We start from the raw sequence: 27,662 nt of genomic DNA, 5'->3' as shown, positions 1-27,662 counted from the left end.
TGGATTATACAATCACTGACCTGGACCCCTGCGATATCAACGCATTCACTGTCAGGCAGCAATCCCCCCTCTCAGACCATAACCAAATAAATGTGTACCTTAAACTTTCTGCCCAAACTACAGACACAAAAAAGGAACCCAGTAAGCGCCATAAAATAAACCAGACATACAGATGGGCCCCAGACAGTGGAGATAAATTCATCACAGCACTAAATTCACCTGATCTCACAAGTAAAATATCAAAATTTAAAGAAAATCTATATGAGATCACCAGAGATGGTGTAAACATGGCCATAGATGATATAAATATGATCTTCCATGAGGCAGCTGTAAAAGCCGACCTTGTGAAACAGAAGAGGAAATGTTACAAAAGACAAAATAAAAATGAGAAATGGTTTGACCACGAATGCAAAAATGCCAGAAAAGACCTGAGAAAAATATCAAACCAAAAGCATCGCCAACCAAACAATCCAGACCTACGTATTAGATACAATGAGACCCTCAAAAGATATAAACACACCATTAGGAACAAAACACAAAATTATACCCACAAAATACTCGAAGAAATTGAAAACTCCATTAATGCAAATCAATTCTGAGATATGTAGAATAACCTGAGTACAACACAATTGCAAGCATTACCAATCCAAGATGGCGACATCTGGAGAACACATTTTGAAAACCTCTACAAAGACATCCCAATAAACGAAACAAACCCAAGTCAACATCATGTCACAGAAAAACTCCACACATTAGAAGCAACAATTAAAGACAACCAAAACCCTCTAGACTCCCCAATCACATGGAAAGAACTGGCCACAAAAACAAAATCTCTCCACCTAAAGAAAGCCTGTGGTCCAGACAACATCAAAAATGAAATGCTCAAGTTCAGCAATATGGAGATGCAGGGTGCTGTACTCAAGTTATTCAACATCATATTACGTTCAGGCTGTTTTCCCGATATCTGGTGCCAAGGACTCATCTCTCCCATATATAAAAGTGGAAACAAATCAGACCCAAATAACTACCGCGGCATCTGTGTCAACAGTTGTCTAGGGAAGTTATTCTGCAGTATTCTAAATAGTAGATTACTGGATTTTCTTAACAAACATAATATCCTTAGAAAAAATCAAATAGGCTTTCTTCCAAAACACCGCACCACCGACCATATCTATACCCTTCACACTCTCATTGAAAAACATATACACCAAACAAAAAATGGGAAAATATTCGCTTGTTTCTTCGACTTCAAGAAAGCCTTTGACTCTATCTGGCACGAAGGGCTCTATTATAAACTTCTTCAGTGTGGAATAGGGGGCAAAGTCTATGACCTTATTAAATCGATGTATCTGAAAAATAAATGCGGTGTCAAAATTGGAGACAAACGCACCGGTTTCTTCACCCAGAGAAGAGGCGTCCGGCAGGGCTGCAATTTGAGCCCGACCCTGTTCAACATATACATAAATGAATTAGCAGACATGCTGGAGCAAAGCGAGTCACCGGGTCTCTGTCTCCTGGATGGAGAAGTGAAATCCCTGTTCTATGCGGACGACCTGGTTCTGCTGTCTCCCACAGAACAGGGATTACAGCAACAATTAGACCTACTCGACAAATACTGCCAAAATTGGGCCCTAACAGTAAATCTAAAGAAAACCAACATCATGATTTTTCAAAAAAGGCCCAGGTGTCAGGAAAACAAATACCAGTTTACTCTCAGTGATACCATCATAGGACACACTATGAGCTACACTTACCTTGGTCTAACCATTACAGCATCAGGGAGCTTCAGCATAGCAGTGAATGCACTAAAAGAAAAAGCCCGAAGAGCCCTATATGCAATAAAAAGAAAATTCTACAACATCCAAATCCCAATCAAAATCTGGCTCAAAATATTTGACAGCATAATCCTGCCCATTGCGCTGTACGGTAGTGAAGTATGGGGCCCGCTCAATCACCATAGCTACACTAAATGGGAAAAACACACAATAGAAGCCCTACATGCAGAATTTTGCCAAAGCATTCTTCGCACCCAAAGGAAAACACCAACAAATGCATGCAGAGCCGAACTAGGCAGATACCCACTGATAATAAACATCCAAAAACGAGCACTAAACTTCCTAAATCACCTCAAATCTAGCTCCCCAGACACCCTTCATTTTAAAGCCTTCCAGACCCAAGAGCTAAACCCAGAAAAGAGTCCCCTGAGTCAGCTGCTACTGAAACTGAGTACTCCTACTCAGCCGGACCCTGACCAGTCCCAGACCAACACTGCCGTCCAAACACCAATCCGAGTGAACCAAATCATTAAACAATGCAAAGAAACCTACCTGGAACATTGGAACAAAATAACCAAAAGCCAAAGCAGATTAGAATGTTACCGGGCCCTAAAAAGAGAATATAAACTGGCAGACTATCTCTCGACCATCAGAGACACAAAACAGAGACAGACCCTCACCAGGTACAGACTAAGCGACCACCAACTGGCAATTGAAAAAGGAAGATACAAGAAATCCTGGCAGCCTAGAGAGAATAGAATATGTGATCAATGTCTGGCCGGCGAGGTTGAGACAGAGATGCACTTCCTCCTGAAATGCGAAAAATTCAACAAAAGAAACATATTATTTGACAAGCTCAGCCAAACAACCCCAGATTTCAAAGAATTGGATGATCTGTCAAAATTAAGATTAGTCCTGGGAGAAAGAGACAGACCATACCTTGGTGCCAAATATGTAACAACATGTCACAACCTGAGGACTGTTTAAAATTAATACTGAATGTACCCAACGATGTTCAACGACTGTTTAAATTAATATTGTTTAAATTAATATGGTATGTACCCAACGAAGGTCAAAATTGTTTGACACCTACAGAATGTTGGAAAACTGTACTTTTTGTTATGTAAGCTTTGGCAATATGGTTCCCTGTAAACTTTCATGCCAATAAAGCATTTGAATTGAATTGAATTGAAAATTGAGAGACAGGCAGAGAGAGAGAGAGACAGGCAGAGAGGGAGAGAGAGACAGGCAGAGAGAGAGAGGTTGAAACAGAGATGCATTTCCTCCTAAAATGCGAAAAATTCAACACATCAAGAAACATATTATTCAACAAGCTAAGCCAAACAACCCCAGATTTCAAGGAATTGGATGACCTGTCAAAATTGAGATTAGTCCTAGGAGAAGGAGACAGACCATACCTTGGGGCCAAATATGTAACAACATGTCACAACCTGAGGACTGTTTAAAATTAAGACTGTTTAAAATTAATATTGAACGTACCAAATGAAGTACAAAGACTGTTTAAAATTAATATTGTTTAAAAGTAATATTGTATGTAACCAACAAATGTCAAATCGATTGACACCTACAGAATGTTGGAAAACTGTACCTTTTTGCTATGTAAGCTTTGGCAATATGGTTCTCTGTAAACTTTCATGCCAATAAAGCATTTGAATTGGAATTGGAATTGGAATTGGAGAGACAGAGAGAGAGAGACAGGCAGAGAGAGAGACAGGCAGAGAGAGAGAGACAGGCAGAGAGAGAGAGAGAGAGAGGCAGAGAGAGAGAGAGTCTGGCTGGCGAGGTTGAAACAGAAATGCATTTCCTCCTAAAATGCGAAAAATTCAACACATCAAGAAACATATTATTCAACAAGCTAAGCCAAACAACCCCAGATTTCAAGGAATTGGATGATCTGTCAAAATTGAGATTAGTCCTAGGAGAAGGAGACAGACCATACCTTGGGGCTAAATATGTAACAACATGTCACAACCTGAGGACTGTTTAAAAGACTGTTTAAAATTAATATTGAACGTACCAAATGAAGTAGAAAGACTGTTTAAAATTAACATTGTTTAAAAGTAATATTGTATATACCCAACAAATGTCAATAAAGCAATAAAGCATTTGAACTGAACTGAACTGAACTGAACTGACAGGCAGAGAGAGAGAGAGACAGGCAGAGAGAGAGAGAGAGAGAGAGAGAGAGACAGGCAGAGAGAGAGAGAGAGAGTGACAGGCAGAGAGAGAGAGAGAGAGACAGGCAGAGAGAGAGAGAGAGAGACAGGCAGAGAGAGAGAGAGACAGGCAGAGAGAGAGAGAGAGGCAGAGAGAGAGAGACAGGCAGAGAGAGAGAGAGACAGGCAGAGAGAGAGAGAGACAGGCAGAGAGAGAGAGAGACAGGCAGAGAGAGAGAGAGACAGGCAGAGAGAGAGAGAGACAGGCAGAGAGAGAGAGAGAGACAGGCAGAGAGAGAGAGACAGGCAGAGAGAGAGAGACAGGCAGAGAGAGAGAGACAGGCAGAGAGAGAGAGAGACAGGCAGAGAGAGAGAGAGACAGGCAGAGAGAGAGAGAGAGAGACAGGCAGAGAGAGAGAGACAGGCAGAGAGAGAGAGACAGGCAGAGAGAGAGAGAGACAGGCAGAGAGAGAGAGAGACAGGCAGAGAGAGAGAGAGACAGGCAGAGAGAGAGACAGAGAGAGAGAGAGAGAGACAGGCAGAGAGAGGAATATACAAAGATACAGCACAATCGAAGTTTACAGCACAGAAGGCCGCCATTAATTGCATCATATATGTCAACTTTTGCTAGTCACCCAACTCATTGCAGGCTCCCCAAACCAGAGCAAATTATCTTTCCATATTTGCTATCAGAACCCTCCATAATTTCAAAAACCCTACTAAACTTATAGTCAGAGACGGGAGAATTTATAATGGGGAATGAAGAAATAGCAGAGAAATTAAATAAATACTTTGTTTCTGTCTTCATGGAGGAAGACACAAAAAACTCCCAGAAATACGAGAAAACCAAGGGTGTGGCGAGAATGAGGAACTTAAAAATTATTATTAGTAAAAAACCAGTACTAGTAAAATTAATGGGACTGAAAGTCGATAAATCCCAAGGACCGGATGAATACATCACAGGGTTTTGAAAGAGGTGGCCATTGGAATAGTGGCCGCATCGGTTGTCATCTTGTCATCTTCCAGAATCTATAGATTCTGGAACGGTTCCTGCAGATTGGAGGATAGCAAATGTAACCCCGCTATTTAAGAGAGGGAGAGAGAAAATGGGGAACTACAGAGCTGTTAGCCTCACATCAGTAGTTGGGAAAATGCTGGAATCTATTATAAAGGATGCAATAACTGGGGACTTAGAAACTAATAGTAAGATTGGCCAGAGTCAACACGGATTTATGAAAGGGAAATCCTGTTTAACAAACCTATTGGAGTTCTTTGAGGATGTAACTAGTGGAGTAGACAAAGGGGAACCAGTGGATGTGGTGTATTTCGATTTTCTGAAGGCCTTCGAAAAGGTCCCACACAAGAGGTTGGTGAACAAAGTTAGGGCACATGGAATTGGGGGTAATGTACTAGCATGGATTGAGAATTGGTTAACAGACAGAAAACAAAGAGTAGGGATAAACGGGTCTTTTTCAGGATGGCAGGCTGTGACTAGTGGGGTACCGCAAGGATCGGTGCTTGGGCCCCAGCTATTCACAATCTATATCAATGATTTGGATGAGGGGACTAAATGTAACATTTCCAAATTTGTTGATGATACAAAGCTAGGTGGCAGTGTCAGTTGTGAAGAGGATGTGAAGAGTCTTCAGGGGGATCTCGACAGGCTCAGTGAGTGGGCGAGAACATGGCAGATGGAATATAATGTGGATAAATGTGAAGTTATCCACTTTGGTAGAAAAAACAGAAAGGCAGAGTATTTCCTAAATGGTGAAAGATTGGGGAATGCAGATGCTCAAAGGGACCTGGGTGTCCTTGTACACGAGTCACTGCAAGTGAATGTGCAGGTGCAGCAAGCCATTAGGAAGGCAAATGGTATGCTGGCCTTCATTACAAGAGGCTTTGAGTGCAGGAATAAAGAAATCTTACTCCAATTATATAGGACCTTGTGAGACCACACCTGGAGTATTGTGTACAATTTTGGTCTCCTTACCTAAGGAACGATATACTTGCCATAGAGGGAGTGCAACGAAGGTTCACGAGACTGATTACTGGGATGGCGGGACTGTCGTATGAGAAGAGATTGAGTAAACTAGGCTTGTATTCTCTTGAATTCAGAAGAATGAGAGGAGATCTCATTGAAGCATACAACATTAATATAGGGCTTGATAGGGTGGATGCTGGGAGAATGTTTCCCTTGGCTGGGGAGTCTAGAACCAGGGGCCACAGCCTCAGGATAAAGGGTAGGCCATTCAGGACTGAGATGAGAAGGAATTTCTTCACACAGAGGGTGGTGAATCTTTGGAATTCTCTATCCTAGAGGACTGTGGAGGCTCAGTCATTGGGTATATTCAAAACAGAAGTCGATAGATTTCTGACTAGTAAGGGCATCAAGGGATATGGCGATAGGGCCGGTGAATGGAGTTGAGAAACATAGACGATATTAACGGGTTGGTCAGATGGGCGGAAAAGTGGCAAATGGAATTTAACCCTGAAAAGTGCGAGGTGATGCATTTTGGACGGACAAATAAGGCAAGGGCATACACAATGAGTGGTAGGACCCTAGGAAGTACAGAGGGTCAGAGGGACCTTGGTGTACATGTACATAGATCCCTGAAGGCAGCGGAGCAGGTAGATAAGGTGGTTAAAAAGGCATATGGGATACTTGCCTTCATTAGCCGAGGCATAGAATATAAGAGCAGGGAGGTTATGATGGAGCTGTACAAAACGCTGGTGAGGCCACAGCTGGAGTACTGTGTGCAGTTCTGGTCGCCTCACTATAGGAAGGATGTGATTGCTTTGGAGAGGGTGCAGAGAAGATTCACCAGGATGTTACCTGGGATGGAGCGCCTCAGCTATGAAGAGAGGCTGGACAGGCTGGAGTTGTTTTCCTTGGAGCAGAGAAGGCTGAGGGGGGACCTGATTGAGGTGTACAAAATAATGAGGGGCATAGATAGGGTAGATAAAGAGGAACTTTTCCCCTTAGTGGGGGGGTCAATAACAAGGGGGCATAGATTCAGGGTAAGGGGCAGGAGATTTAGAGGGGATTTGAGGAGGAACTTTTTCACCCAGAGGGTGGTTGGAATGTGGAACTCAATGCCTGAAAGGGTGGTGGAGGCAGGAACCCTCACAACATTCAAGAAGCATTTGGATGAGCACTTGAAATGCCATTGCATACAAGGCTATGGACCAAATGCTGGAAAATGGGATTAGACTGGACAGGGATGGATGGGCGGCGCAGACACGATGGGCCGAAGGGCCTCTTTCTGTGCTGTAAAACTCTATGACTCTATAGAAACATAGAAGATGGGAGCAGGAGTCGGCCATTCGGCCCCTCGAGCCTGTTCCGCCATTTAATGAGATCATGGCTGATCATCCAAATTCAGTACCCTGTCCCTGCTTTCTCCCCATATCCCTTGATCCCCTTTAGCCTAAAGAAATATATCTAACTCCTTCTTGAATATATTTAATAAGTTGGCCTCAACTGCCTTCTGTGGTAGAGAATTCCACAGGTTCACCACTCTCTGGGTGAAGAAATTCCTCCTCATCTCAGTCCTAAATGGCTTACCCCTTATCCTTAGACTGTGACCCCTGGTTCCAGACTCCCCCGCCATCAGGAACATCCTTCCTGCATCTAGTCTGTCTAGTCCTGTTAGAATTTTATAAGTTTCAATGAGATCCTCTCTCATTCTTCTAAACTCTAGCGAATATAAGCCTAATCGACCCAATCTCTCTTCATACGTCATTCCTGCCATCCCAGGTATCAGTCTGGTGAATCTTCGCTGCACTCCCTCCATGGCAAGAACATCCTTACTCAGATAAGGCGACCCAAAACTGCACACAATACTCAAGGTGCGGTCTCACCAAGGCCCTGTACTCGAATCCTCTCGCTATGAAGGCCAACATACCATTTGCTTTCTTAACCGCCTGCTGCACCTGCATGCTTACCTTCAGCGACTGGTGCACAAGGACACCCAGGTCTCGTTGCACTTCCCCTTTTCCCAATCTATTGCCGTTCAGATAATAATCTGTCTTCCTGTTTTTGCCACCAAAGTGGATAACCTCGCATTTATCCATATTATACTGCATCTGCCATGCATCTGCCCAATCACCCAACCTGTCCAAATCATACTGGAGTTTCTCAGCATCCTCCTCACAGCACACACGCCCACCCAGCTTTGTGTCGTCTGCAAACTTGGAGATATTACATCTAGTTCCCTCGTCTAGATCATTAATATATATTGTGAATAGCTGGGGTCCTAGCACCGATCCCTGCGGTACCCCACTAGTCACTGCCTGCCACTCGGAAAAAGAACCGTTTATTCCAACTCTTTGCTTCCTGTCTGCCAATCAGTTCTCTATCCAAGTCAGTACCTTACCCCCAATCCCATGTGCTTTAACTTTGCACGCCAATCTCTTATGCGGGACCTTATCGAAAGCCTTCTGAAAGTCCAAATACACCACATCCACTGGTTCTTCCTTATCTATTCTACCAGTTACATCCTCAAAAAATTCCAGTAGGTTAGTCAAGCATGACTTACCTTTTGTAAATCCATGTTGACTTTGTCCGATCCTGTCACTGTTTTCCAAGTGCTCTGCTGTTACATCTTTTATAATGGACTCTAGCATTTTCCCCACTACCGATGTCAGGCTTACCGGTCTATAATTCCCCGTTTTCTCTCTACCACCTTTTTTAAATAGTGGGGTTACATTAGCTACCCTCCAATCCATGGGAACTGTGCTAGAGTCTATAGAATTTTGGAAGATGACCAGCAATGCATCTACTATTTCTAGGGCCACTTCCTTAAGTACTCTAGGATGTAGATCATTAGGCCCTGGGGATTTATCGGCCTTCAATCCCGTCAATTTCCCTAACACCATTTCCCTACAAATACTGATTTCATTCAATTCCTCCCTCTCATTAGACCCAATGTTCCCCGACATCTCTGGAAGGTTATTTGTGTCCTCCTTTGTGAAGACAGAACCAAAGTATGTATTTAATTGGGCTGCCATTTCTTTGTTCCCCATTATAAATTCCCCTGATTCTGACTGAAAGGGACCTATGCTTGACTTCACCAATCTTTTTCTCTTCACATATCTATAGAAGCTTTTACAGTCAGTTTTTATGTTCCCTGAAAGCTTACTCTCATATTCTATTTTCCCCCTCTTAATTAATCCCTTTGTCCTCCTTTGCTGAATCCTAAACTGCTCCCAATCCTCAGGTTTGCTGCTTTTTCTGGCCAATTTATATGTCCTCTCCTTGGATCTTATGCTATCCCTAATTTCCCTTGTTAGCCATGGTTGAGTCACCATTTTTGTTTTATTTTTATGCCAAACAGGGATGAACAAATTCTGCAGTTCATCCATGCGATCTTTAAATGTTTCCCATTGCCTATCCACCCTTTAAATAACGTTCCCCAATCCATCCTAGCCAACTCGCGCCTCATACCATCGTAGTTTCCTTTATTTTAATTCAAGACCCTAGTCTCTGAGTCAACTACTTCACTCTCCATCTTAATGAAGAATTCTATCATATTATGATCGCTCCATGAGGCAGAAGATCAGCCATGATCTCATTGAATGGCGGAGCAAGCTCGAAGGGCCGAATGGCCTACTCCTGCTCCTATTTCTTATTTTCTTATGTTCTTAAATCTCCTCTTGATCTTCTCTGCTCCAGTGGGAACAGTCCCAGTGTCTCCAGTCTCTCCTCATAACTAGAGTTTCCATCCCTGGCAACGCCCTGGTGAATCTACGCTGTCTGCTCTCCGTGGTTTTAATGTCCTTTCCAGAACGGGCTGTCCAGAACACGGAATCTTACTGTGGTCTAACCACTGCTGTGTACAAATTTATTATCTCTTTACCCCGAACAGCCTTGTATTTCTATAGCGCCTTTAATGTAGTAAAACGTCCCAGAGCGCTTCACAGGTGCGATTATCAAACAAAATTTGACACCGAGCCACACAAAGAGATATTAGGACGGTGACCGGTCAAAGAGGGAGGTTTTAAGGAGTGTTTTAAAGGAGAGAGGTCGAGGGGTTTAGGGACGGAATCCATTTACTCTTGTACTCTATGCTCCCGATTATAAAACCAAAATGCTCCTGATTTTATTTTATGTTTAACTACCTCAGGAAAGATGCAGTTGCACCCGACATCTCAGTTGCTCCACACCCTCTGGGCTTATGTCCTATTCTTTGTCTTTCCTCCCAAGGTGCAGCACCAGCCGTGGTCTGTCCTCCCATTCCGCGAACCTGCCTGTGCCTTTCACCGCTCCCTTCACGATTCGCCAAATCCACTGCTTTTATGTCTTCAGTAGTCTCGAGATTGTGCTTCCAATGTCCAATCATCCATATCTACTGAGGGCAGACGTGGACTTGGCTCTGCCCCCACCCCCGAGGCACTGCCACCCCAGGGCGCTGACCCGCTACCTCACAACCGCCCCCCCCCCCCACCCCCGAGGCACTGCCACCCCAGGGCGCTAACCCCCTCCCCCCGAGGCACTGCCAGCCCCAGGCGCTGACCCGCCGCCTCACAACCGCCCCCCCCCACCCCTGAGGCACTGCCACCCCAGGGCGCTATCCCCCCTCCCCCCGAGGCACTGCCAGCCCCAGGCGCTGACCCGCCGCCTCACAACCGCCCCCCCCCCCACCCCCAAGGCACTGCCAGCCCCAGGCGCTGACCCGCTGCCTCACAACCGCAACCCCCCCCCACCCCCGAGGCACTGCCAGCCCCAGGCGCTGACCCGCTGCCTCACAACCGCACCCCCTCCCCCCGAGGCTCTGCCAGCCCCGGGCGCTGACCCGCTGCCTCACAACCCCCCCCCCCAACGGCACTGCCAGCCCCAGGCGCTGACCCGCCGCCTCACAACTGCCCCCCTCCCCCCAAGGCACTGCCAGCCCCAGGCGCTGACCCGCCGCCTCACAACCGCCCCCCCCCCCTCCCCCCGAGGCACTGCCAGCCCCAGGCGCTGACCCGCTGCCTCACAACCGCCCCCCCCTCCCCCCGAGGCACTGCCAGCCCCAGGCGCTGACCTGCTGCCTCACAACCGCACCCCCCCCCACCCCCGAGGCTCTGCCAGCCCCAGGCGCTGGCCCGCTGCCTCACAACCGCACCCCCCCTCCCCCCGAGGCACTGCCCTGCAGGCAATGCTCCCCTGAAACACTGCCCACCCGTGTACTGTCCCCCCCCCCCCCCCAGCACAGCAATGACCCCCACTCCCCCCCCACTTCCAACCTTCCGTACACTGAGCAACACTCATTAACCCAATCTCCGGTTGCCGGCTGGGCAAGCAGCTTTCTGCTACAGGCTGCTACATTTCCTCTTACACAGTACGCCTGGATCTTGGTAACAAGCCTCCCGAAACCCTCTGTGGATCCACATACACCACACCTACTACATCAATCACCTCTTCAAAAAAACATAGTCGAACACAACTTGCCTTTAACAAATTCATGCTGGCTATCCCTGATTATCCCATGCATCTCTAAATGTTCACTTATTTGATCCCGTATTACAGATTCTAAAAGTTTGCCCACAACTGGCGTTAGGCTATCTAGGCTATAGTTAGGAACAGGAGGAGGCCATTCAGCCCCTTGAGTCGGTGCCGCCATTCAATTTGTTCATGGCTGTTCTGTACCTCCACTCGCCTTGGTTCCATAACCCTTAATACTCTTACCTGACAAAAACCTATTCATCTCAATTTTTGTAATTGACCCCTAGCCTTAACAGCTTTTACAGGGAGAGTGTTCCAGATTTCCACTACCCTTTGTGTGAAGAAGTGCTTCTTGACATCACCCCCGAACAGCCTAGCTCTAATTTTAAGATTATGTCCCTTTGTTCCGGATTCCCCCCACCAGAGGAAATTGTTTCTATCGACCCTATCAATTCCTTTAATCATCTTAAACACCTCAATTAGATCACTCCTTAATCTTCAATACTCAAGGGAATACAAGCTTAGTCCGCGTAATTTAACCCTTTTAGTCCCAGTATCATTCTGGTGAATCTGCGCTGCACCCCCTCCAAGGCCAATCTATTCTCCTGAGGTGCGGGACCCAGAACTGAACACAGTTACTCCAGATGGGGTCTAACCAGAGCTTTATATAACTAAATAACTTCCGCCCCTTTCAGCCCCCTCGAGATAAAGACTAACATTCCATTAGCCTTAAACCTAGTTACACAGTGGTCACCCCAGATTCACAAAGCACACGCCAGCTCCCACACTGCTCAAATATGGTACATTACACGTAGAAATTTAACACCTCACATGTAATTTTAGGCCAACTGCACACCTCAATGCTGAACTCCTGCTGAGGCTAAACTCCATACTTCTGGCCTTTTGTACTCCACTGGTCTCTCACTGCTCAAGACTGACTGTGGCATCTCTGTTCAAAATAGAAGAAAGGGATAAACCAGGTAACCGTTGACTAATAAACCTAACATCAGTGGCAGCAAAGTTTCTAGAAGCCATAACATGGAATAAAATGAACACTCACCTAGAAAGACACAGGATAATTAAGAACAGCCAGCACGGATTTGTAAAAGGCAAGACAAATTTGATCGAGTTCTTTGCGGAAATAACTGAGCATGTTGGTAAAGGAAATGTAGTGGACGTTGTGCACATGGATTTTCAAGGGGTATTTGATAAGGTGTCACACAGGAGGCTTGATAAAAATAGAATTAAAGGGTGTGTGGCAGTATGGATAGGAAGTTGGTTAAAGGACAAAAAACTGATAGTAGTGGTTGATGGATATTTTTCGGGCTGGAGGGATGTAAATAATGGTGTCCCCCAGGGACCATTACTCTTCGAGATATTTTAAATAAATATAATTAATCTGGACTTGGGTAAAGGGAGCACAATATCAAAATTTATAGATGACACAAAAATAGGGAATGTGGTTAACTGTGCAAAGGGCTGTAAGAAACTTCAGAAGGGCATAAGACAGGGCAGATAGATGGCAGATGAAACTTAATGCAGAGAATGTGAGGAAGAATAAGAGAGGACAAATACACTAAATGGTAGGAGACTTAGGGAGATAGATACACAAATCTTTAAAAGTGTGTTGTGTATTTTGAATGTGTATTAGAATTGTCCCACATGGGATACCGTAGTGGTGATTTGCAATGCACTATGGGAAATGTAGTGCATTGAGTGAAGAAGTACATTGTAAATAAAATGGCCGTTAACTAAACTCTCCACCCCGGAGTCCTTCTTATAATTGTTATATAGGTAAGGGTATAAAACCCCTTGAGACACAACAAAGTGGGAGGACAAATTAATCAAGCAATAAAAAAACACAAGATCCCAGGTTTTATAAACAAAGGCATAAATTACAAAGGAAAGAGGGCATAATAAACCTTTACAAATCATTGGTTAGGCTGCAGTGAGAACATTGTGTCCAGATCTAGACAACATATAGAATATACAGGTGATACCTGGGATGAGAGGTTTTAGTTATGAAGGGAGACTAGAATTACAAAGTATTTACAACACAGAAACAGGCCATTCGGCCCAACTGGTCTCTGCTGGTGTTTATGCTCCACACCAGCCTCCTCCCACCCTTCTTCATCTCACCCTCTCAGTATAACCTTCTATTCCTTTCTCCCTCATGTGTTTATTTAGTTTCTATGCTATTCACCTCAACCACTCCCTGTAGTAGCAAGTTCCACATTCTCACCACTCTCTGGAGTTTCTCCTGAATTCCCCATTGGATTTATTAGTGACTATCTTATATTGATGGCCCCTAGTTCTGGTCTCCCCCACAAGTGGAAACATCATCTCTACGTCTACCCTATCGAACCCTTTCATTATTTTAAAGACCTCGATCAGGTCACCGCTCGTCTTCTCTTTTCTAGAGAAAAGCCCCAGCCTGTTCAGCCTTTCCTGATCGGTATAACCTCTCAGTTCTGGTGTCATTCTAGTAAATCTGTTTTGCACCCTCTCCAGTGCCCCTATGTCCTTTTTAAAATAATTGGTTTTAAAAGGGAACTGAATATGTGAAAAAGACAAAGTTAATAGCATATGGGGAAAGAGGAGGGGAATGGGACTGAGGGCAGAATCCTTTCAGAGAGTCAGCACAGGAGTGATGGGCTGAATGGCCTGCTGTGCTGTAAAATTCGAGCGATTTGATATCTCAGTCACAGGCAGAGTTCCCTTGCTGTCCCCAGGGTAGCTCCTCTTCCTCATTGGCCCAAGCTAAAACCTTCCCTCAAAAAGAAGAGAATTTCCTCTGAATAAAACACTCCTGCAGTGAAATCACAGCTTCTTCCTATAAAGTTAGTGAGAAAATAAAAATTCGTAAAGTTGGTGTGTTGTAAGTAACAGATCTGGGAAGATGACAATTCTTTTCTTGCTTACATTCTGATGTAGCCTCACTTAATCATGGAGCAACTAGCGGAGTGAAGCAGTAATGAGACGCAGTAATGAGACGCACTCAGAGCGGAGTGAAGCAGTAATGAGGCGCACTCACTGAGCGGAGTGAAGCAGTAATGAGACGCACTCAGAGCGGAGTGAAGCAGTAATGAGGCGCACTCACTGAGCGGAGTGAAGCAGTAATGAGGAGCACTCAGAGCGGAGTGAAGCAGTAATGAGGCGCACTCACTGAGCGGAGTGAAGCAATAATGAGGCGCACTCACTGAGCGGAGTGAAGCAGTAATGAGGCGCACTCACTGAGCGGAGTGAAGCAGTAATGAGGCGCACTCACTGAGCAGAGTGAAGCAGTAATGAGGCGCACTCACTGAGCGGAGTGAAGCAGTAATGAGGCGCACTCACTGAGCGGAGTGAAGCAGTAATGAGGCGCACTCACTGAGCGGAGTGAAGCAGTAATGAGGAACACTCACTGAGCGGAGTGAAGCAGTAATGAGGCGCACTCACTGAGCGGAGTGAAGCAGTAATGAGGAACACTCACTGAGCAGAGTGAAGCAGTAATGAGACGCACTCACTGAGCGGAGTGAAGCAGTAATGAGGCGCACTCACTGAGCTGAGTGAAGCAGTAATGAGGCGCACTCACTGAGCGGAGTGAAGCAGTAATGAGACGCACTCACTGAGCGGAGTGAAGTAGTAATGAGACGCACTCACTGAGCGGAGTGAAGCAGTAATGAGGCGCACTCACTGAGCGGAGTGAAGCAGTAATGAGGCGCACTCACTGAGCGGAGTGAAGCAGTAATGAGGCGCACTCACTGAGCGGAGTGAAGCAGTAATGAGGCGCACTCACTGAGCGGAGTGAAGCAGTAATGAGGCGCACTCACTGAGCGGAGTGAAACAGTAATGAGGCGCACTCACTGAGCGGAGTGAAGCAGTAATGAGGCGCACTCACTGAGCGGAGTGAAGCAGTAATGAGGCGCACTCACTGAGCGGAGTGAAACAGTAATGAGGCGCACTCACTGAGCGGAGTGAAGCAGTAATGAGGCGCACTCACTGAGCATAGTGAAGCAGTAATGAGACGCACTCACTGAGCGGAGTGAAGCAGTAATGAGGCGCACTCACTGAGCGGAGTGAAGCAGTAATGAGGCGCACTCACTGAGCGGAGTGAAGCAGTAATGAGACGCACTCACTGAGCAGAGTGAAGCAGTAATGAGACGCACTCACTGAGCAGAGTGAAGCAGTAATGAGACGCACTCACTGAGCGGAGTGAAACAGTAATGAGACGCACTCACTGAGCGGAGTGAAGCAGTAATGAGGCGCACTCACTGAGTGGAGTGAAACAGTAATGAGGCGCACTCACTGAGCGGAGTGAAGCAGTAATGAGGCGCACTCACTGAGCGGAGTGAAACAGTAATGAGGCGCACTCACTGAGCGGAGTGAAGCAGTAATGAGGCGCACTCACTGAGCAGAGTGAAGCAGTAATGAGGCGCACTCTCTCAGCAGCCTCACAGATCAAAAGGAGTACATCCCCCGCCAAACCACAACACAGAAATAACCGTAACTAGAGACTAGAACTGTATCTCAAACTGGCCAAGCACACAGAGCCACAGGAAGAAAATGTTACAATAGGACTTAGAGCTGAACTTACTCTGTGCTGACAGCCTTTATGAGGCTTTCTCTTCACTCCAGACCCACGAGGTGCAAGTCAAGCAGCTCGGAGTCCCATGAAGGCACTCACACAACAGAAGGCAGGTCATGGACTCTACCCCACGCCTTGTACCTCCGGAAGGAGAGTCTTTACATGAATATATACTGCCTGATCCCCAAAGGTAATGGAGCAAGACTCCAGAATATTGATCTTCTCTCATCTCTCCACTATTAACCCCTGAAGTGCTGCCTCTGCAGTGAGACAGGACCCACTGTGTCCGTGCATTACTCCAGCTGAGACCCAGCACAGCAGTGGGTTTTTATTCAGTTCATGAGGTATCAAAAGTGCAATAACATGCAAAACGTTCTAACAATTAAATGCAGCTTTTGACTGAACTTTTTATAAGTCTCTCACCCTTGCAGAAGCACTTTTCTCTTTATATATTAAAAATAATTGGTCAAAGGTTTAGAAATGATGATTTTACCGGCTCTGCCATATCCCTCGCACACTTACCGTGCTGATATCCATTCCTATCGGCGCCTGGGTTTGGTTCATTGGAGGGGATTGTGGCATTGTGGCTGTCTGCTGCCCACTGCTCTGCTGTACCTGTGAGCCCTGAGCCAGGTTGCTGGAGCTCTGGGACTGTGGCTGTGTGGTCTGCTGCGTGAAAAATGGATACGCGGGAAGATGCTGCTCCAATGCCAATGCGTCCATAGCAACAGCCTACAATAAAACAATGCCCCCGTTAACCTGCCACACTACACACAATACAACACAAAGAGCAGCCATCACAAGGTAGCTCAGAGAGTGAATGCCCTGGCTGGTATGGTACTGAGTCACTCACCAGCTCTGTGCTGAGTTAGCTGATTGCACTGGGCAGTGGATGGGGAGCTGATCGCACTGGGCAGTGGATGGGGAGCTGATCGCACCGGGCAGTGGATGGGGAGCTGATCACACCGGGCAGTGAATGGGGAGCTGATCGCACCGGGCAGTGAATGGGGAGCTGATCGCACTGGGCAGTGAATGGGGAGCTGATCGCACCGGGCAGTGGATGGTGAGCTAGTCGCACTGGGCAGTGGATGGGGAGCTGATCGCACTGGGCAGTGGATGGGGAGCTGATCGCACCGGGCAGTGAATGGGGAGCTGATCGCACCGGGCAGTGGATGGGGAGCTGATCGCACTGGTCAGTGGATGGGGAGCTGATCGCACTGGGCAGTGGATGGGGAGCTGATCGCACTGGGCAGTGGATGGGGAGCTGATCGCACTGGGCAGTGAATGGGGAGCTGATCGCACTGGGCAGTGGATGGGGAGCTGATCGCACTGGGCAGTGAATGGGGAGCTGGTCGCACTGGGCAGTGAATGGGGAGCTGATCGCACTGGGCAGTGGATGGGGAGCTGATCGCACCGGGCAGTGGATGGGGAGCTGGTCGCACTGGGCAGTGGATGGGGAGCTGGTCGCACCGGGCAGTGGATGGGGAGCTGGTCGCACTGGGCAGTGGATGGGGAGCTGATCGCACCGGGCAGTGGATGGGGAGCTGGTCGCACCGGGCAGTGAATGGGGAGCTGATCACACTGGGCAGTGGATGGGGAGCTGGTCGCACTGGGCAGTGGATGGGGAGCTGATCACACCGGGCAGTGGATGGGGAGCTGATCACACCAGGCAGTGGATGGGGAGCTGATCGCACTGGGCAGTGGATGGGGAGCTGGTCGCACTGGGCAGTGGATGGGGAGCTGATCGCACCGGGCAGTGGATGGGGAGCTGATCGCACTAGGCAGTGGATGGGGAGCTGACTATCGGCCTTGGGCCTCTGGCTACAGATGGAAAATCAGACAGGATTCCTGCTCCTGAGATGAAACCAATGAAGAGACTGCTGCTGGGAGGTACACCTGCAGATATCAGGCGAGCTGGAGTATTGTGTCCAATTCCGGGCACCACACTTTAGGAAGGATGTCAAGGCCTTGGAGAGGGTGCAGCAGAGATATACCAGAATGGTACCAGGGATGAAGGACTTCACTTATGTGGAGAATCTGGAGAAGCTGGGGTTGTTCTCCTTAGAGCAGAGAAGGTTAAGAGATTTAATACAGGTGTTCAAAATCATGAAGGGTTTTGATAGAGTAAATAAGGAGAAACTGTTTCCAGTGGCAGGAGGGTCGGTAACCAAAGGACACAGATTTAAGGTGATTGGCAAAAGAACCAGAGGGGAAGATGAGGAGAATTTTTTTTACGCAGCAAGTTATGCTGATCTGGAATGCGCTGCCTGAAAGGGCAGTGGAAGCAGATTCAATAGTAGCTTTCAAAAGGGAATTGGAGAAATACTTGGACAAAGGTAGCTTATCTTGGTATGGGTCAATGCAAAATAGAATGTTATCACTCCTAATCATAGAAAGTTACAGCAGAGAAGGAGGCCATTCAGCCCATCGTGTCTGTGCCGGCCGACAAAGAGCGATCCCGCCTAATCCCACATTCCAGCTCTTGGTGCGTAGCCCTGTAGGTTCCGGCACTTCAAGTGCATATCCAAGTACTTTGTAAATGTGATGAGCGTTTCTGCCTCGACCACCCTTTCAGGCCGTGAGCTTCAGACCCCCCAGCAGCCTCTGGGTGAAAAAAGTTTCTTCAACTCCCCTCTAATCCTTCTACAAATTACTTTAAATCTCTGCCCCCTGGTTATTGAACGCTCTGCTAAGGGAAATAGGCCCTACCTATGCACTCTATCTATATCCCTCATAATTTTATACACCTCAATCAAGACTCCCCGGGACCTCCTCTGTTCCAAAGAAAATAAACCCAGCCGATCCTCATAGCTAAAATTCTCTAGTCCTGGCAACATCCTCGTAAATCTCCCCTGTACCTTCTTTAGTGCAATCACATCTTTCCTGTAATGTGGTGACCAGAAAAGTAGGCAGTACTAATCTGTAGAGTTTCATTTTATAAAGGATTTAATCTTAGTTTGGGTATGTTTTTGTGCCAGCGATATATCATGGCAGTAAATGGGATGGGTTTGACCACTGGGATTCGATACAAGAACTTGCACAGAAATCCCATCCCAAATGCTGCACAGGCACAAGGAGATATTGGGAAGGGCGCCTCAAGGCCACCAATGGGGAGCAAAGGGAGGCACAAGAACTTAAAATAAGAGACTTCCTGGAGGAGGTTACAGAGATAAGGAGGGCGAGGGGTATGGGGCTGGAGGGAGGTGAGCGTGGAGGGAGGGAGGGGGGAGAGGGAGGAGGAGGGCAAGGGGGAGGGGGAAGAGGTAGGGGGAGGGCGAGGGGGGAGGGGGAGGGCGAGTGGGGAGGGCGAAGGGGGGAGGGCGAAGGGGGGAGGGCGAAGGGGGGAGGGGGCGAGTGGGAAGGAGTCAATAACCAGGGGGCATAGTTTCAAGGTAAGGGGCAGGAGGTTTAGAGGGGATTTGAGGAAAAACCTTTTCACCCAGAGGGTGGTTGGAATCTGGAACTCTCTGCCTGAAAGGGTGGTAGAGGCAGGAACCCTCAACATTCAAGAAGCATTTAGATGAGCACTTGAAACGCCACAGCATACAAGGCTACAGACCAAGTGCTGGAAAATGGGATTAGAACAGACAGGGCTTGATGGCCGGCGTGGACACGATGGGCCAAAGGGCCTCTTTCTGTGCTGTAGAACTCTATGACTCGATGACTAACATATCACTTATTAAAAGCATGTTATATTTCAGGTGTAATATCCTATTGCTTGCAGACAGTACCTGTGTGATTGGAGAGAGTGGGGAGAGAGCTGGTGATAGTTGAAGTTGTTGCTGCTGTCTTCGCGAGTCCGTGCTGGCTGGTAAGGTGAGGGGGGTCACTGTAGGTTGTCGGCTCTGGAGTGACCCCTGTGATGACGTCAGGCCTGCAAACAATGCAAGACGCCACTGAGACTGGAAACCTGACAGAGCGATCAGTATCATTTTGTAGGGGTTCTGCCCATGTCCCCACCCCCTGCTCAAACAGAAGCATCTTCCCATGTCCAGATGCACTGCTCAGAGTGAAGAGTCTGCTCATGTACCAACCACGTGCTCAGAGAGAAGTCGCTGGCCATCCTTCAGCGGCTCCTCAGTGAGTGAGGGGGCGCAAAGCAGGTCACATCCCTGCAAAACTTCCTCTGGTGCTCTGCCAGAAAACCTGTCGCGCAACTTATTCGCCGAGGCAGGATTCTGCACATAACTGTACTCATACCGCCCCCATGTACCCTAGCTCTGTGTTAATGCCCCCTCACGTACCCTGGCTGCTGGTGCTGAGGCCCAGATGGTTCATGTTTGCTGCCAGGTTCCCAGTGCTGTTTGCACTGCCCAGGGTCGGGAATGTCGACTCCTCTGGATCTAGTGGGGTGGGGAGGGGCGGTGGGAAGTGGATATTTGTCAGGTCCGGCAGGGATCCGCCAGTGTTTATGGGCGGCGGGGATCAGCGATGTGGTACTTTCCTGGTCTGCAGATGGGAAAATACTGTAAAAAAAATTTAAATTTGGAGTTGAATTATACAGAAAGAGCCAGTTCGCAAAACCCCACCTCCCAACTCCATCACTCTTTCACATAAATAGCTGGCTGGGACCTGGAGATCAGCTGACCCGCCTCTCCCAAACACACCCCCCACCCCGCCCCGTGCCCCCCTCCCTCCCTCCTCTCCCCCATCCCCCGCACCCCCTCCTCCTCCCCCCATCCCCCCTCCTCTCCCATCCCCTCACCCCCTCCTCTCCCCCCCCACCCCTCCTCTCCTCCCCCAGCCCCCTCCTCTCCTCCCCACCCCCCACCCACCCCACCCCCTCCCTCCCCTCCCCACACCCCTCTCCCCGCACCCCCTCCCCCTCCGCACCCCCTCCTCCCCCGCACCCCCTCCCCCCACACCCCCTCCTCCCCCGCACCCCCTCCCTCCTCCTTCCGAACCCCCCCCTCCCCCCTCCCTCCTCTCCCCGCACCCCCTACCATTCCCCCCGCTCCCCCTCCCCTCCTCTCCCCGCACCCCCTCCCCCTCCTCTCACCCGCACCCTCCTCCCCCTCCTCTCCCCGCACCCCCCTCCCCGTACCCCCTCCCTCCCCGCACCCCCCTCCCCCTCACCCCCCCTTCCCTCCTCTCCCCCCGCCCCCTCCTCTCCCCGCACCCCCCTCCCTCCTCTCCCCGCACCCCCCTCCCTCCTCCTCCCCCGCACCCCCCTCCCTCCCTCCTCCCCCGCACCCCCCTCCCTCCTCCTCCCCCGCACCCCCCTCCCTCCTCCCCCCGCACCCCCTCCTCCCCCCGCACCCCCTCCCCCTCCTCTCCCCGCACCCCCTCCCCCTCCCCCTCCCTCCCTCCTCCCGCACCCCCTCCCCCCTCCCTTCTCCCCGCACCCCCTCCCCCTCCTCTCCCCGCACCCCCCTCCTCTCCCGCACCCCCCTCCTCTCCCGCACCACCCCCTCCCTCCTCCGCCCCCTCCCACTCCTCCTCCTCCCTCCCCCTCCCTCCCCGCACATGTGTACACACAGCCTGTCCAGGCACTGAACCGCCTCTCTCTAACACATCGCCAACATAATCCAGAAAGTCTACTCACTTGATTCCTGGGACTTCGCATGATTTAGGTCGTGATGACACAGACTGTGAAGAGAAATGGTTACGATGAGAAGTGAATTTAAATGTGCATGCTTGATGTTGTTATAAATCTCATCATTATAAAGAACTGCTCATGAAATAACACTGGACGGCCAGCTGGTGGCGCCATCCAAGGAGTATAAATACTCGGGCTTGGGCCCAGCTTTCCAGGGACATTTTGTAAGACAAGGAACTAGTGAAGTACAACTAGACCTCCATGTTCTGAAACAAGTTGATTAAAGCCTTGCTTTATACTCAAACCAAGTGCGTAGTGAGTTTTATTACGTCACTATAGAAAAAACTGACGTGAGCAAAGCCATTCACCCCATCAATGCTCACCCCCCGGTATTGAAACTCCCTGTATTCGGAGTGTCCCTCGTGGTTTTCTTTCCAATACCTTTCAAAGATTATCCGCACTGATCCCCCACTGAATGAAGAAAACTGCTGGGAAATTAGACACAGTCTGGATTATTCTCAGTATACACAGACTGGATGGGGAGTTCGTTACTCTCGGTGTGGATTGGATGGAGAGTTCGTTAGTCAACAAATTTATTGCGTTTTATTTGGTGACTTTATATCCTTTGGAGCGGTTAGTTCCATTGGAATGGAACCTGAATCTGTCACTTTATCCTTATGGGGCCCATCCAGCACCTCCTCTGCTTCCACATTGCCTGAACAAAAACATCTTTTAAATCTTTAAACTCCAATGGGTGCAGGCAGTTCTCAGTGGGATACTGAGGACCACAGACAGGAAGGAGACAGGTTCCGTCCCTGCGCTGGTCTCAGTGAGACAGCAGTTGTGGGGCGTCATCAGCTCCACTGCCCCGGACCAAGGTCACTGGTCATCAATCCCTTCTGGAGAGCGCGCGTGTGCGGAAGTTGAGAGCCGACAGAATGGGTTTGTATATGATGCCCCCCACAATTAATCAAATAGCCTGCCAACACTCAACACTCAACATCTAGGGTGACACACAAAGTTGAGCCACTTGCGCAAGGGATCAGATGACATCCAGCCCCATGGGATTGCATTCCAGCAAGAGCCAGGAGGGGAGGGGAGAGAAAATAATGTCGTAACTATTTTTTAAAGTTCGTCCTTTACAAAGGAACAAAGTGATCACTAGAAAGAAAGACAGACTTGCACTTATATAGTGCCTTTCATGACCACTGGATGTCCCAAAGCGCTTTGCAGCCAATGAAGTACTGTTTGAAGTGCAACCACCGTTGTAATGTAGGAACAGAAAATGTAGATAAGGGTAATGCAGTAAACGTAATATATTTGGGTTTCCAAAAGGCCTTTGATAAGGTACCGCATAGTAGACTCGTGAATAAAGTCAGAACATGTTTGTCATGGGACAAGTAGCAGAATGTATAGCAAGCTGGCTACAAAACAGAAAACTGAGTGGGGGGTTAAGGGTAGTTACTCAGACTGACAAATGGTGGGAAGCGGAGTTCCACAAGGATCAAGGCTGGGACCACTGTTGTTCACAATTTACATAAATGATTTGAACTCGGGAATCGGAAGTACAATTTCAAAATTTGCGATGGCACCATATTGGGCGGTGTAGTTAATACAGAGGAAGAATGTGACAAAATACTGGAAGACATTAACAAACTTGCAGAATGGGTGTGTAATTGGCAAATGAACTTTAATATAGACAAGTGTGAGGTAGTACATTTTAGACAAAGGAGGTAACATAATCTTTGGAAAATAAGAGTCTGAATGGGGTAGAGGAACAAATGGATCTAGGGCACAGGAACAAATGGATCTGGGGCACAGATACACAAATCACTAAAAGTAGCAACGCAGGTTAATAATGCCATAAATAAAGCAAACAAAGCACTGGGGTTCATTTCTAGAGGGACAGAATTGAAAAGCAGAGAAGTTTTATTAACCTTGGTGAGACCACACTTGGAGCACTGTGAACAATTCTGGTCTCCATATTATAAAAAGGATATAGAGGAACTGGAGAAGATGCAAAAAAGATTTACTAGAATACCAGAACAGAGAGGATATACTTATCAGGACAGTAGGCCTTGCCCAAGTGGCGACCGTCGGGAACAGTAGCACAGTGGTATGTTACTGGACTAGTAATCCAGAGGCCTGGACTAATGAGCCAGAGACATGGGTTCAAATCCCACCACGGCAGCTGGTGAATTTAAATTCAGTTAATGAAATAAGTCTGGAATAAAAAGCTAGTATCAGTAATGGTGATTGATGGAAACTATCGGATTGTCGTAAAAACCCATCTGGTTCACTAATGTCCTTTAGGGAAGGAAATCTACCGCCCTTACCTGGTCTGGCCTATATGTGACTCCAGACCCACAGCAATGTGGTTGACTCTTAACTGCCCTCTGAAATGACCTAGCGAGCCACTCAGTTATAACAAACCGCTACAAGAAACAATAAGAATAAAACCGGACGGACAACCCAGCATCGACCTCGGCACCGGCTACGGACACGACAACGGCAGCCCCAGCCCAGTCCACCCTGCAAAGTCCTCCTCACCAACATCTGGGGACTTGTGCCAAAATTGGGAGTGCTGTCCCAGACCAGTCAAGCAACAGCCTGACGTAGTCATACTCACAGAATCATACCTTTCAGCCAATGTCCCAAACTCCTCTATCACCATCCCTGGGTATGTCCTGTCCCACCAGGGGTGGCGGCACAGTGGTATACAGTCAGGAAGGTGTGGCACTGGGAATCCTCAACATTGACTCCGGACCCTAAGAAGTCTCATGACTTCAGGTCAAGCATGGGCAAGGAAACCTCTTGCTGATTACCTACCGCCCTCCCTCAGCTGATGAATCAGTATTCCTCCATGTTGAACACCATTTGGAAGAAGCACTGAGAGTAGCAAGGGTGGGATGTACTCTGGGTGGGGGACTTCAATGTCCATCACCAAGAGTGGCTCGGTAGCACCACTACTGACTGAACTGGCCGAGTCCTGAAGGACATAGCTGCCAGTCTGGACCTGCGACAGGTGGTGAGAACCAACACGAGCGAAAAACCTACTTGACCTCGTCCTCACCAACCTACCTTTCGCGGATGCATCTGTCCATGACAGCATTGGTAGCAGTGACCACCACACAGTCCTTGTGGAGATGAAGTCCCGTCTTCACACTGAGGACACACTCCGTTGTGTTGTGTGGCACTACCACCATGCTAAATGGGACAGATTCAGAACAGATCTAGCAGCTCAAAACTGGGCATCCATGAGGCGCTGTAGGCCATTAGCAGCAGCAGAATTGTATTCCACCACAATCTGTAACCTCATGACCTGGCATATCCCTCACTCTACCATTACCATCAAGCCAGGGGGCCAACCCTGATTCAATAAGGAGTGTAGAAGAGCATGCCAGGAGCAGCACCAGGCATACCTAAAAATTAGTTGCCAACCTGGGGAAGCTACAACACATGTATGCTAAAAAGTGGAAGCAGCATGCTATAGACAGGGCTAAGCGATCCCACAATCAACGGATCAGATCAAAGCCCTGCAGTCCTGCCACATCCAGTCGTGAATGGTGGTGGACCATTAAATAACTAACAGGAGGAGGAGGCTCCATGAATATCCCCATCCTCAAGGATGGTGGAGTCCAGCACAAGTTCAAAAGACAAGGCTGAAGCGTTTGCAACCACCTTCAGCCAGAAGTGCCGAGTGGATGATCCATATCAACCTCCTCCTAAGGTCCCCACCATCACAGAAGCCAGTCTTCAGCCAATTCGATTCACTCCACGTGATATCAAGAAACGGCTGAGTGCACTGGATACAGCAAAGGCTATGGGCCCAGTCAACATCCCGGCTATCGTGCTGAAGACTTGTGCTCCAGAACTAGCCGCGCCTCTAGCCAAGCTGTTCCAGTACAGCTACAACACTGGCATCTATCCGACAATGTGGAAAACTGCCCAGGTATGTCCTGTCCACAAAAAGCAGGATAAATCTAATCCGGCCAAATACCGACCCATCAGTCTACTCTCAATCATCAGCAAGGTGATGGAAGGTGTCGTCGACAGTGCTATCAAGCGGCACTTACTCACCAATAACCTGCTCACTGATGCCCAATTTGGGTTCTGTCAGGACCACTCGGCTCCCGACCTCATTACAGCCTTGGTCCAAACATGGATAAAGGAGTTGAATTCCAGAGGTGAGGTGAGAGTGACTGCCCTTGACATCAAGGCAGCATTTGACCGAGTGTGGCATCAAGGAGCTCTAGTAAAACTGAAGTCAATGGGAATCAAGGGGAAAACTGTCCACTGGCTGGAGTCATACCTAGCACAAAGGAAGATGGTTGTGGTGGTTGGAGGTCAACCATCTCAGCCCCAGGAGTTCCTCAGAGCAGTGTCCTAGGCCCAACCATCTTCAGCTGCTTCATCAATGACCTTCCCTCCAACATAAGGTCAGCAATGGGGATGTTTGCTGATGACTGCACAGTGTTCAGCGCCATTCACAACTCCTCAGATAATGATGCAGTCCATGCCCGCATGCAACAAGACCTGGACAACATTCAGGCTTGGGCTGATAAGCGGCAGGGAACAAGTGCCAGGCAATGACCATCTCCAACAAACAGAGTCGAACCACAGCCCCTTGACATTCAATGGCATTACCATCGCCGAATCCCCCACCAACATCATCCTGCGGTCACCATTGACCAGAAATTTAACTCGACCAGCCACATAAAAACTGTGGCAACAAGAGCAGGTCAAAGGCTAGGTAATCTGCAGTGAGTGTCTCACCTCCTGACTCCCTAAAACCTTTCCACCATCTACAAGGCACAAGTAAGGAGTGTGATGGAATACTCTCCACTTGCCTGGATGAGTGCAGCTCCAACAACACTCAAGAAGCTCGACACCATCCAGGACAAAGCAGCCCACTTGATTGGCACCCCATTGACCACCTTAAACATTCACGCCCTCCATCACCAGCGTACCATCCACAAAATGCACTGTCACCAAGGCTTCTTTGGCAGCACCTCCCAAACCCGCGACTTCTACCACCTAGAAGGACAAGGGCAGCAGGCACATGGGAACACCACCACCTCCAAGTCACACACCATCCTGACTTGGAAGTATATCGCCGTTCCTTCATCGTCACTGGGTCAAAATCCTGGAACTCCCTCCCTAACCACACGGACTGCAGCGGCGGCTCACCACCACCTTCTCAAGGGGAACTAGGGATGGGCAATAAATGTCGGCCTTGCCAGCGACGCCCACATCCCAGGAATGAATAAAAAAAAGGAACGATTTAACAAGCTGGGACTTTCTTCTCTATAAAAAAGAGGGAGTGGTGACCTGATAGAGGTCGTCAAGATTATGAAAGGGTTCAAATAGGGTAGATGTAGAGAAAATGTTTCCACTTGCAGGCAAAACCAGAACTAGGGGCCATAAATATAAGAGTCACTAATAAATCCAATAAGGAATTCAGGAGAAACTTCTTTACCCAGAGAGTGGTTAGAATGTGGAACTGGCTGCCACAGGGAGCGGTTGAGGTGAATAGCAGAGATGCATTTAAGGGGAAGCTGGATAAACACATGAGGGAGAAAGGAATAGAAGGATATGTTGATGGGGTGAATGAAGAGAGGCGGGAGGAGGCTCGTGTGGAGCATAAACACCGGCATAGACCTGTTGGCTTGAATGGCCTGTTTCTGTGCAGTAAATACTTTGTACTACTTTATAATCCTAAGGTGGCTCCATAAAGTGCTGGCAATCATATCTAAGTTAGCACAAAAACGGCGGAGCAAATGTAGGCCAACAGCAGAGGTCAGTAGTGATCCAACAGCTGCCTCTAGAAATAACAGAAAACGCTGGAAAAACTCAGCAGGCCAGGCAGCATCCATGGAGAGAGAAACAGAGTTAACGTTTCAGGTCGAAGACCCTTCATCAGAACTGGAAAAAAGCAGGAAGTAGAATAGATTTAAAAGCAAGATAGGGGCTGGGAAAAGGGGGAGCGGATGAAAGAACAAAGGGGAAGGTCAGTGATAGGATAGAAAGCAGGAGAGATTGAGAGACATTGAGAGATATTCAAGGCAAGGAGGTGGTAATGGGACAGGTTAAGGAACAAAGGATGGCTCTAGATGGAGTGTGAATTGCGCTGGCAGAATGACGCTGAGCTTCCGTGGAACAATGCAAGAGGCCGAGG

The 27,662-nt window shown here is 48.3% G+C and overlaps 1 protein-coding gene across 1 annotated transcript in view; it reads right to left on the bottom strand.

Moving 5' to 3' along the window:
- LOC147107940 (CREB-regulated transcription coactivator 1-like) overlaps positions 1 to 27,662 on the bottom strand; it is a 113,248-nt gene that overhangs the window by 27,140 nt on the left and 58,446 nt on the right. Inside the window, 5 exon segments of the mRNA XM_086004310.1 lie at positions 16,468 to 16,677; positions 19,677 to 19,819; positions 20,190 to 20,355; positions 20,357 to 20,411; positions 21,491 to 21,534. Of these exon segments, the coding sequence (XP_085860436.1) occupies positions 16,468 to 16,677; positions 19,677 to 19,819; positions 20,190 to 20,355; positions 20,357 to 20,411; positions 21,491 to 21,534 (618 nt within the window).

Source organism: Somniosus microcephalus, chromosome 13, assembly GCF_052327205.1.
Source record: "Somniosus microcephalus isolate GS21.2 chromosome 13, FLI_Smic_1.0, whole genome shotgun sequence".
NCBI classification, from domain to species: domain Eukaryota; kingdom Metazoa; phylum Chordata; class Chondrichthyes; order Squaliformes; family Somniosidae; genus Somniosus; species Somniosus microcephalus.
The sequence above is the reverse complement of the archived record's forward strand: the minus strand, read 5'-3'. Positions and strand labels throughout refer to the sequence as shown.